A 12,548-nucleotide genomic window follows, 5' to 3' on the forward strand; every position below is an offset into this window, starting at 1 on the left:
ATACGGCTCACATTCATCCTTGCGTCACGCTACATCACCCCCTGGTTCTGAAGAACCACATTACTCTACATGTTACATGTCATTCAATCAACGCATCAACTACATCCTCTGGCACACCATCGCCATATCTTTCCGGCTCTCTTCGAACACGCGTACCACGCCGCAGCGTCGCAGGCACGAACGTTTCACTCTCGTCTGCGGACACATCGGACCCGGTCGGTGGATCGGAGTCCGGGGACTGAGCGACGCTGGGCGGCCGCGTGTCCGACTCCGTCACATCACTCGGAGCTGGCGACACACACACGCCATCACACTCGCTGTCATCAGACCACTCCACCGTTGGCGCTCGCAGAGCCCCTGGCCTCGGACATTCAGGGACGGTCAACCGATGTCGGAGGTTTCGCACATGTCGTGGGACATTATCGACTTCGATTGTCTGGGCCGAAACGACGCCTGTCACAATACCCTCGTCTGACTTTACAAAACATCGGTCGCCCCGCCGCCGAACCCACACCATGTCCCCTACCTGGTATACACCGGGTTTCTTCAGCGGCAGGGCGTCACCAGGCTCGTCTGAGGTTCTGCGGGGCGTCACGTCAACGTCTCGGCCAGGGTGTCGAAGCACCCCGTTGATTGGAGCTGTGGCCGGGTCACTGCCATCCTTCGGTGTTACGTTGTATCGATGGACTGCTTCAGCAACGGAGCAGGACTGCCGGGCCACCATCACTTTGATGGTACGATGATGGCGCTCGACGATGCCGTTCCCGCCGGGCTCGTAGGCAGCGCGGAACCGGATGGATACGTCCCAGCGAGCCGCGAACGCTAACATGACCCGGCCACGGAACTCTGTCGCATTGTCCGTGAGTATTTCCGCCGGGGCTCCACGCTCTAGAAACACGTTCTCCAGCTCACTCACAATCTCCAGAGCTCCTGCCCGGCGAAGCCGTCGCCATATGGCGTACCTCGACGGCCCGCAGTCCACCAGCGTCAGGTATGGGTGGCCGTGCACGTGGGTGACATCCATGGCCAGGCGATCCCACGTGCGTTCTGTTCCGAGTGACCCACCGGGCCAGCGCTCCGGCGCCGGGTCAATCGAGGCACACGTCTGGCATCGTCTGACCACGTCTCGCACAGCTGGTTTTGACACCCGCCTCACCCCCAGCTCACGTCGGGCGTACCACAACGTTCTCCTCACTCCTTGGTGACCGATGTTTTCGTGGATGGTGCGGATGTCACTCGCTGAGGCACTTGTGATGGCAGCGACAGCCACCGGTTGTGCTTTGGACGAATCAGTGGTTGGCTGGTCGGCAGTCTGCAGCCAGGCGTTGGGCACCCGCGTCACCTCATCAGCACGGTTGACCGCTGACGCGACCAGCTCGATAGTGACCTCCAGTTCGTACTCGATGACGAGCTGACGGAAAACAGCCACGCGCCGTCGGATAAGCATTTCGGACTGCGCCTTGGTTCGCAGCCTTGCCTTACCCGACAGCGCGTCACTCAGCCAGCGGTGCACCGTCACCGAGTCTGTCCGGAGCGTCAGGCGACGGAAGCCCCATGCTACCGCCAGGTTGACACCGTTGAGAGCGGCATCCAGTTCTGAGATGTTGATGTGCACGTCCCTCTCCGATTCGGCACGCAGCCAGGACGCGTCCTCGATGATGGCGCCCGTGTCAGGGTCAGTGAGCACGACACCGCGGGCGATGGAGCTGGCGTCGGTCCACACCACGACGCTCGTCCCTGTCACACACCACTGGCCGCGTGCCGGGTCACATGCTCGAAACCGCCGTGACACCTCATCCACCTCACGTTGTAGTTCCTCGCTGACGATCGGAGTGTCCCAGTCCGGGCTGAGGCGGTTGGCAGTCCGCTTCATCCATGCAGCGGCCGGCCGCAGCCAGCCTGCGACCGGCACATGAGATGTCAGCTGGCCGGCCCACGCGAAGACAGATCGCCGCGTTAGCACGGGTGGAGCCTGCGTTGGTGACTCCCCGTCCCTACTCCACTGGAGTGCCGGCCCGTCGCTCTCGGCGACACGAAGGCCCAGCATACGTGCACCGGTCGCGACCCGCTCCGGCGGCTTGCATGTGAGCCCGAATCGAGCGAAGTGCTCGGCAACCTCATCAGCCGAGACCACCGCTTCGTTGACCAGCAGATCATCGGCGTAAGGCAGCACTGCCTCTGCCAACCCGGGGCTCTGTGCGAGCACCTTCCTGACCACAGCCTTCATGATCAGAGGCGCGATACTGAGCCCAAAGCCGACCCTGGTCAGGCAGTACCGCCGCCCTTGCACGATGACTGTCTGGTACGGCCACAGGGCCGGGTCCACACGAAGCTGAAGAAAAGCTTTCTTCAGATCCAGGACAGCGACCCGGCGTCCGTGACGTCGCCACCTTCGCAGCTCTTCCACGCAGACGTCAGCGTCGGCTGTGTGACGTGTCAGGTGTTGATTGAGTTCCCGATAATCTAACACCGGCCGCACCTTGTCCTTCGCTGCCTGAGTAACCACCATCAACGGGATCAATCCCTGTGCGGGACCGTACATCGTCTCATCGTATTCGCGCAGCCAGCCCTCACTAATCCACAGCGCCAGCTCTGCATCGAATTTTTCACGCGCACAACTCGGCACACCGTACTGAGCTATCGAGTTTCCAAGCGGGGGCGGAGCCACGCCACCGGCCCATTTCCAACGGACTGTCCACACATCATCGAACACAGCCGTGAAGTCAGTCTCGTCAATCCTTAGCTCCGGCTCCGTGTCGACCGCTCGACACACCTCCCGCTCCGGCGGGACCTCACGCTGCACCACAGCAGCCGTGTCGACCGCACGACACACCTCCCGCTCCGGCGGGGCCTCACGCTGCACCACAGTAGCCGTGTCGACCGCTCGACACACCTCCCGCTCCGGCGGGACCTCACGCTGCACCACAGCAGCCGTGTCAACCGCTCGACACACCTCCCGCTCCGGCGGGGCCTCACGCTGCACCACAGCAGCCGTGTCGACCGCTCGACACACCTCCCGCTCCGGCGGGGCCTCACGCTGCACCACAGCAGCCGTGTCGACGCTCGCAACTGGGTTGTCGCTCCCGAAGCGAACGGATCCTCCACTTACACTCACGCCCTGCAGGGCGTCAATGCCGGTCATGCCCAGCAACACGTCTACACCCAGCAACCGGGCCGGTACGACGACCGCCCGCACACTCACTGTCGCCCCGCGCACTCCAAGGCTGACCACAGCCCGCCCACAGCACAGCACCGGGCTGTCGTTGACAGCGACCAAGCTGGCGTCACTCCGCTCCCAGCAGGACACCATGCCCTTCCACACCACTGTCTCGCTGCACCCTGTGTCGACGAGTGCTCGGCACTTGCGCCCATTTACATTGATGTCGATGATGGGGGCTCTTGGGTCACTGCGGCAGCTGGCGACGGCGGAGCCCGTGGCGCTGATGTAGCGCCGTCGCCGTGCCCGTTTGGGCAGAGCCGGGCGATGTGGCCTACCTGGTTACAGGTCCAACACCGCAGTGGTGGACGGCGACCCGTCCCTCTGGCTCCCCGCTGCTGCTGTACATATGATGGCGGCGGCTGGACGACAGCCACCGATGCAGTCGCTCTCTCCCTGGCCGCCATCGCCAACGTTGACCTAGCGACGGCGACGGCTCGCTCCAAGGAGAGAGTTTCATCTCCAGCACTGTTACGTACTGTTAGCCGCACCTCCGGCGGCAGACCTTGCAGGAAGTGCGTCGTCATCACTTCGTTGGACACTGAACCTATGAGGGATATCAGCCGCTTGACTGATCCCAGGTAGGCATCCACAGACTCGCCCGGTTGTAGACGTCGGTGATACAGCTCATACATAGCCGCGTCGGGTCCCAATGCAAATGCACGATGCAGTTTTTGGCGGACGATTGCAGCATCCCGCTGCTCGGTGGAGGAGAGGGTGGCCCACACCTCGTACGCCTGGTCCCTCAGGCGTGTGGGTATGACAGCGGCCAGTGACACACGACGCAGGGCACACAGCTGTGTCGCCTGCTCCAGCCATCTGACGACGTCACCGCTGCCGTCGAACTCCGGTATTGCCCGCAGATCGAATGCAGGCGCAGGAAACTCTGGTTCCATGGTATTGGTACCAGCTACCGGTGCACCACTGCCCTCTTCTACGTCAGACATAATCACAACACTTAGTCGAGAAGGCCGAAATAGCTTGTCGTACTGACTTAAAAGTCACCGTCCAGCACAAGAAGAAGATCTATTCTGCTCTCCTCTACACCTTCCAGCCAACTAAACTCACAATCCCCCTCCTGGCACATCCACAGCTCGCAGACACACATCTCACATCATCACCAACCAATCGCGCTGTCATACGTCATATATCTCACATCATAACCAGCCAATCATGCTCCCATACGTCATGCCCGGCCCAGCTACTTGCAGGGTGTAACTCGGCCCTGCCGGCATCAGATGCCGGCGGCTATGACCAACGCTGGGTCACCGGTTCACAGCTCGACGCTGAAGCTGACTCACACTTATACGGCTCACATTCATCCTTGCGTCACGCTACACGGGTCTTATGCGCTGCCCATCCCACCGGCAGCGCCGTTCAGCCCTTCCTCTCCGAGAAAAGAGCAGTACGGATTCCAGTCATAACAAGCTCGGCACCTGCGCCCCACCAGGCAGAGGAGGGTTGCAGCCGGTCCCGTATATGTAGGTATTGATTTATTGGGGCGGGCGTCAGATGGTATCTCGGTATTCAGTCGGGAACTGACGGAGAGCCGCTGTGGTTATTTGCTCGGGGCGGGACTGTGTTATGACAGAGCTGGCCCGCCGAGGGACGAGTTAGCTCGTAAACACACACACACACAGACTGGTGGTTAAACAGCGCTGCCGCTGCCGATGGCTTGAAAGGATGTGCCGTGGAGTCCTGCTCTAGACAACACCGACCAGATTAACAGCCACAAATGGATTGCATCAATCGTACTTGTAAGGCTGCATCTTGACACGATGGCCATCGGCCACTTGACATGCTTCGATATCGGTATGAACCAGGGATGCGGAGCCGGAGCCGGAGTCGGAGCCGGAGCCGCCGGAGCCGGCATATTTTGCCCGGAGCCGGAGCCGGAGCCGGAGCCGTGAAACAATATAGCCCGGAGCCGGAGCCGGAGCCGGAGCCGCCAAAAAAGGGGCGACTCCGGCTCCTTTTTATTTTTTGAAGAGGAAAGAAAAATTGACCTAGTTCGGTTTGACAGTACAAGGCAGTAAAACATATGGTAAGTACGTCATGGGCCATCAAGTGAATGAAAAAAGCCGAATATCCCCAGTATCCCACAGTACGCAATCAACTTCCTGTCTGCTCCTCCCCCCCCCCCCCCACGTCTACTGCATCCCCAGAACATGAGTACCGGTCATCAGGTGACGGCCATTGTTTTGAAGCCAGTGCAGTGGACTGCGACTCCCAGCACCGTCTCTTCCCACGCCACCCCCCACCCCACCCCCACCCCCCACCCCAATGCAGCCGAGACGAGTGTCAGCTTACGATGGTTCAGTGAACTCCGATTCGCGGCAACTGCGTTTCCAATGCCATCGCTTCCTAGTCCTTTGTTCTGCTAGTTCTCTCCGAGGTGCGTTTGCGCGGGGACGCGGTGAGTCGGTCATGGCAAAGAGTAACGCGTATAACCAATCCAATTTTTCTTCCACCCGTATTTAATTGATTGCATAGGGGATGTACTGAGTCGGAGCCGGAGCCGCCGGAGCCGGAGCCGCCGGAGCCGGACCATTTTACTCGGAGCCGGAGCCGGAGCCGGAGCCGCCATAACATTTCACCCGGAGCCGGAGCCGGAGCCGGAGCCGATTTTTTTCTCCGGAGCCGGAGCCGGAGCCGGAGCCGTCTGAAATTTCCACGGCTCCGCATCCCTGGTATGAACTGAAGAGTGTCCAGTCTGTAATCAATCCTATATAGTCCACGACTCCACAGAAGCCAAAACATCGAACTATTTGAGGGCATAGCGGCTCGAACGTGTTATAATTACCAAGGGGAAAATTCAATTGCAATTTATACCTGCCAGTCGCGTGAATAAATTGTCTCTTAATCAGATACACCAGTGCAGGCTCACATCAATAGAGCAAAGCGGCGGCCAGCACGGTTTTATGAATCGCAATTAATATTGGCTCCGTTTTGCATACTCGATAAACAGCGAGCATTGCGCAATGCTCGTTTTCAATCCAGACCAATTGATAAATGTCCATAAATAAAAACGAAACGACGCGGCGTTAAATTGATAGTTCTGTTCCACGTTGCACCAAGGCGTAGGAGATGCAAATAAACGTCAAAAATAATGTTAGCCGTAATTGTGACCCAAATAATATGAATGCAATATATCTCACATTCCTGGCGGAGATGCAAAAGGCATCGTGATTCGTGAACTTAATTACACTTTGACTCAAAGAGACCTCTCGCATCTTGCCTTGTGCTTTTGTGCTTTTGAATGTCAGTCTGTACAAAGCCATAAGGTTCCAGTGAGGCAGCCACGTCTCACCTATGAATCGAATAAGGGATATAATAAAGTAATTTCTGTTCCCCTGACTGCAGTGCACGCAACCACATGGCGAATGCGAAAGGACTGGGATTATTCATAAAAATGAAACAACGAAGTGAAAGGACTTGCTTTTTCATCTCGCAGCATTACTGAGAGATTATTAAAACGAAAGGAAGAAATGGAAAGTGCAATAGCAGCGCACCTTTTGAAAAGTGAGCTGAACTCCTTACAACAATCATGTGGCCCAGAAACCATTCAGTGAGAACCAAAATAACACCTATGGCAGCGCAATTCGCCATTCACGCCATTCGATTTTCATACATAGGGGCACCGGGCGCATCCCGGCGCTGTACATATAAGTCAAACATTCCGCACGGCACACTGCTCATTGCACAATGCAACTTGCGAGTTGCGCCGCTGCTCTGAACGATGCCCATAATGCAATAGACTTCCGAAACTCATCCAATACCCATGTCGAAAGACAATCTAAAACAGTCAGCGACGAGAAGTCTCGCGAAAGAGAGCAGCTCACTAGGCTTTTTACACCAACCGGAGCCGGACGGGCTATTTACAGAAAGTAGAATGGCACGCAGTGCGTACAATACACAGTGCACAGCTATATCGGTCGTCACTTACATCAACATCTAATGAAAAATAACTGCCGGCATTGTTCACAGAAGTAATAAATAGGAAACTCTTCACCGGCAGGGATTTACTGGGGAATGCATCGGGGTGTGAAACACATACGGTCGAATCCGTAGAGCTAAAGGCCAAGAGGTCATTGCGGGGTCAAGTGTCGACGGACAAGCGTGGTGTCTTCGGCCGGTCGGCAGAAGGTCCGCGGGATCCGGATATGTTTTCATCCACGATTCGAATACGAATTACATGGGAGAGGATTGAGAATTTGTTCATGGATAGGCGCATTAATGACTTGTGGTTTGAGATTTTACTAATGAAGGGAAAGTAGCTTCATCCAAATGGACCAAGCAGATTATCCGAAGGCATAACATTAATCTTATGATATCAGGCATGATTTTACGCTATGATGTCATGATTCGTAAAATACCTAATCAGATGAAATCATCTTCATGTAACTAAATAATGTATTATACATTTTCTGCCTACCAATGCACACAAAATTTATATCACACGACTGCAATACATGTACGTACATGTACATGTAATATAGCGCTGCTCCATAGCTCACGACTCTACACGACTGTATAACTCACGACTGTATAAGCAGAAGGGAAAACCTAATCAAAGAATACCACTGGTTTACCGTTGTGAACATTGGTCTGCCCATGTTGCATTCTCCGACAGACTTGCCGAGAGAAAATAAAACCAGGTGGGTCGCCTTGAACGATCAAAAAGGCCATGGGAGTTCAATCCATTATTTAAACAGAAATAGCGCTGATGTGTACGCCCATATGTTCTACCTGTCTGCTGATTTGGAAGTAATTTGCAGAGCCGCTCTGCTCCAAACGATTTTTGATTGCCTCTCTGGCCGGTATCTCACACTCGCTCATGCGCACCGGCAGGTAATCCGTAGTTTCCCCGTTTCATTTAGCTCAACCCCAGGCAAAGGTCGGATGGCATCTCGACGGCACGTGTTGGCCACGTGAAGCACGTGGCACCGTAATTGGCCGAGCAGCGCAGTTCCGTTTTCCGATTGGCGAGGACACTCTGTCTTCCGACGCGAGCTAGCGTCTCCGGGGATGTCGCCTCTCAGCGAGCGGAATATCCGGAGCCCTGCGACCTCTGCCGAGGCGAGAGCGCGAGCGCGTGCTGACCGTCGGGGGATGGTCGGCAGAGTGACGGTCAGGCACGGTGTAATGCACGTGACCGGACCAGCCGTAGTGCGACCGACCAGTTCCAAGCGCCTTATTACACCCTGAGCGACCGGTCCCCAGCCGCCGCTCTCAACAAGAGTTGGCTGAACTTGGACGGACAGATGGGTAATTAAAGCGGGATCACTCACCTGCGAGTTGTTTGGCAGAGTAGGAGCGAGTGGCACTCGAGCCGCCCTGAAACTGCAGAGAGAGAGGCTGTGAGAAACTTGGGGCGGAATGACGACGTAGTTGACAGCATTGTAATGCAAGGGCAGGGCACTGGTCGCTGATGCACTTTGAACTGTAGCTGAGAAAGTTAGACCACGGGGGGATCACTTACAGTTGGGAGCTCCTGCACGGTGAACGTGAAATGCATTCAGCTATTTCGGCAACTCATTATAAACTGCCTGAATCAAATGAATGGCTCTAACAAGTCAAACCAATTTTGTAACAATGTAATAATCCAGCAGTCTTGAACGGATGAAACGTATTATAGGTGTGCTTACGAAATACGCATGTCTACTTTTTCCGCGAAACTCAAAACGTTGTTTGCTGCGTCCTCTTCAGATAGATAACTGTTGGAACCAAAAAGAAAGCATCTTTTGTAGACTGTAGTTGAAAAGTATTACGTCATTTCCGCTAAGCGATAATGCCCGAATAGCGCTAATTCCTGTTCGGACAGCTTGAGGGTATCATTTATCAATTATTAGGATTGCTTGCATGTGGGGCCAAGGAACATCCGGCGAGGATAAATATTAGACAGCCAATATTTGTGAGTACTTGTTTGTACAAATTACACGATGATCTCAAACATATAGAGATCTGGACATCAAAATGATAAATGTTATTAGCAAATAAATGTCGAGGACCGTAATCAATCACTCAGCCCAGGGATAGCCAAATCCAAACTCGGATACCGCAGGCAGGTAGATACCAGCGAAGATACACGAGCTTAGCAAATGAATGAGCCGCTCCCTGACTCCGATGAATGACACAACATTCCCCGAACGCCGCACGATTCCCAGCATCGGCGCTAAGTGGACCGGTTCCCCACTCTGGGGTTTTAGCGACGCTAAAAGGCTGGATGGCATGATCTGCTTTTGCTGACGCGAAGCCTCTTACCTAAAGGATTAACACGTTTGGAGCCGCAGATTCTCAGTAAGATAGACCCTAAGTCTCGGGATTCCAGGTGCCGCCACGTGCCAAAAGTAAGCAGCATCAATGAACATTGAATACCGTTAAACATTAAAGGGACCCTCCCGCCTTCAAAAAAGTTTATGAATTGGCATGAAAGTGATGTCGCTCGGTTCAGAAAGAGCGAAAACGAATATCTACCAAATTTCACCGAAAAATATTCACCGGTTTTCAAGATATTAGACTTTTACTTTTGTTTACTTTTTTGGGATCTCCGCTGTTTCTAGCGACTTTATTTTAGAAATGCGGCGTTTGCGGCAGATGTTGCGCGCAAATAGCATATACCACCGCGTGCTACAAAACGTTTTAGTCAAACATTTAAAAATCGTTAGATATTTGCGCTGACGTCACACATTCAGAGGGGTATTCCTAAGCATAAGCCCCTCTGAATCAAAATGCTGCAATTTTGAAATTCAATATTTCCGATTTAAGGCATTTCTCGATGTTGTGAGTGCCGAAACCGGTAATTGTGAGCCAGGGACCCCATTTTGGCTATCTCAACTCAAATCTAATGTTAAGGTGGGAGGGTCCCTTTAAATTCCATTCATGCCATCGTCGAGCCGTTATGTGCTATAGGTTATCGTAGGGTACTGGGCTCGACACCGTTTTTTTTTTTTTTAGAGCTATCAGTCAGAGATAACTACGGTACCAAGAGTGATCGCCAGTGCGTAGCTTACCTAGTGAAACATGCTGATAGTCCCAAACAAGCGATAGCTTCAGGTGTCGTATAAACCATGAACGAGGTTCAATTTCTTCCAGGATATAGAAAACAAATAAATCTAAAGATATTTTTTAACACAAAGGAGATTCAGAACAGTACATTTAGTTCGATTCAATCTACCTCAGTTCCAGGATAGACCATGTGTGTTTGTTTTGTTGGGTTAGGCCCTTTCGGTCTGACGAGACCATTTCAGAGCCGGAAGGATGATAGGAATTAGGGGGAGACATTGGTCTGAGCAGGCACCCTTGAGTCGTCGGGGCTGGGCTCATCCACCCAGCCCCTGACATTCACTCCACCCGGCTACGGGCCGCTCCTGGGGGAGCTTCCCGCATGGGATAAAAAGCTCGGAACGGGGAGGTTGAGGCGTGGAGGAGAAGGATTTGATTATCCTGAGGATGCAAAAGACGAAACGGACCACCGACCATCTAAATAGGCAACTTTATATCCATTTTGTGAGCTTCAACTGGACCATATGAGAGTCTAGACCTCTCCCCTCTCCAGCAGTCGCCCAGCACCCACCTTGTTGAAGTCTGCCTGCAGCGCCATCTGTGGCCTGCCGTTCGGTTTGTCCAGGGTCGGCTCCGAGCACGACATCCGTGCTGCCCTCTCCAGGTAGAGGTGCGAACTGCGGCGGCGCTGCTGCTGCCGCCCAGCGGCGTGTCGCGGAGGCTTGTCTTCCGTGGGCGGCCGCTCGTCTCCTGGCGTGCTGAGAGGTGACACAGCCGGGGAGGGCGGACGGCGGCCGGCGGCGCGCTGCCGCGGCCGGCTCCCAGCCTCCCCCAGCTGCAGCTGCATGGGCCGCGCCGGTCGGCGGCTCGGGTACGGCCCGGCCACCGGCTCGGCCTGCTCGGCGAGCCGGTGCATCTGTTCGGCGCTCTGCCACTGCCAGGAGGTGGACGCCGCCGCGCCGGCCGTCGGCCCGCTGGGCTCCTCCGAGCGCGCACGCAGCATCCGCATCGCCGGCCGGCGCGACATCGATGTGGTGGCCTCGCGTGTGGCCGGCGGCACGGGGCCGGGCCAGGGGCGCCGCTCGGCCCCGCTGTCGGCGCCGTCGGCCGCCGTGCGCTCGCTCAGGTCCGACCACGAGGAGGCCACCGAGGAGGCGGGGCTCGTCTGAGTCGCCACCGTGCGGGGTCCTTCAGCTGTGGGGTCAGCCTCCATGTCGGCTGTGGAGACCTCAGCAGGGGCTTGATCGTCCTGGGGCGTAGGGCCGTCGGTTGGGCTTGGAGAGGGGTCAGCTCCAGTCCCGTTGACCTGGTCAGTCTGGTCAGAGGAGGCGATCGCGCAGCTCTCAGTGTCAGGATCGCAAGGAGCTACTTGTTTACTTGCATCGGGCTTAGAAATAGAGTCAGGCTCAGGAATGCTCTCAGAGCCTATAGCAGAGCAAGTGTCCGAGCTGCAGGTAAGAGACTTCGGGGTCTTGCGGGGAACAGATCCCGATGTAGATCCGGGAGCTGATCCTGGAGCGGATCCAGGAGCGGATCCGGCGGCGGATCCTGTGACAGATCCAGCGGCCGAATCCTGGGAGGACACGGATCCAGATCCGCAGCCGTTGACAGATCCTTTGGCGGATCCTGTAGTCGAGCCGTGGCCGGATCTCGAGGCGGAGCCGTTGGCGGATCCGGAAGCCGAGTTGTTTCCGGATCCGGGGACGGAGCCGTAGTCGGAGCCGTGATCGGGACCGCTCAGAATGCTCGTCTCCACGCGTCGCAGGAAGTCGGAGAGCTCGTCCGGCCGCTGTGAAAAGACGAAACAGAGGTCAGCTCAGGTCAGATCAGATCGGGTCAGGTCAGGTTATGTCAGGTGGGGTCAAAGAGGGAGTCTTCATCGCGTTCCATCGCACATATTGTATAATTAGTGACAATTTATCAGTAACGTGAGATACCTACGTCTACCACTCTACACAAAAAGTATTGTGCTTAGACTACACTTACTCACCGTATAAAAGCACAACAAAACCAACTCTCACATCAGAAGTCAAAACATGACCAGACTGAACTGTCCCGACTAACACTCTTCACAGCTGCAGACACAGTGCACGCATGATCAACGGACAGCGTTGCATCAGTTTGCACACCGCTCTCATCACTCATTCATAGTGATATCCGCCTCCACCCTGAGCAAACCCCATCCTTGTCAAACTGCACACCATCCACGCACGCACGGTCACGCTAGGTAAGCTGCGCACAGCGTGGATCATCACAGTTTAACCGGAGGTTGGGCGGTAACGCCCAAGAGCATAGCCGTAACGTTCTGAGAAGAGACCATATTGTG

The 12,548-nt window shown here is 55.3% G+C and overlaps 1 protein-coding gene across 1 annotated transcript in view; it reads right to left on the reverse strand.

The window, feature by feature from the left end:
- LOC122389918 overlaps positions 1-12,548 on the reverse strand; it is a 126,166-nt gene that overhangs the window by 56,975 nt on the left and 56,643 nt on the right. Inside the window, exons 3-4 of the mRNA XM_043382414.1 lie at positions 10,794-12,011; positions 8,509-8,560 (exon numbers count right to left, since the gene is read on the reverse strand). Coding sequence (XP_043238349.1) covers positions 8,509-8,560; positions 10,794-12,011 — 1,270 coding nt within the window. The remainder of the gene's footprint in view (positions 1-8,508; positions 8,561-10,793; positions 12,012-12,548) is intronic.

This window comes from Amphibalanus amphitrite, unplaced genomic scaffold (genome assembly GCF_019059575.1).
Source record: "Amphibalanus amphitrite isolate SeventyFive unplaced genomic scaffold, NRLGWU_Aamphi_draft 000376F_arrow, whole genome shotgun sequence".
Lineage (NCBI taxonomy): Eukaryota > Metazoa > Arthropoda > Thecostraca > Balanomorpha > Balanidae > Amphibalanus > Amphibalanus amphitrite.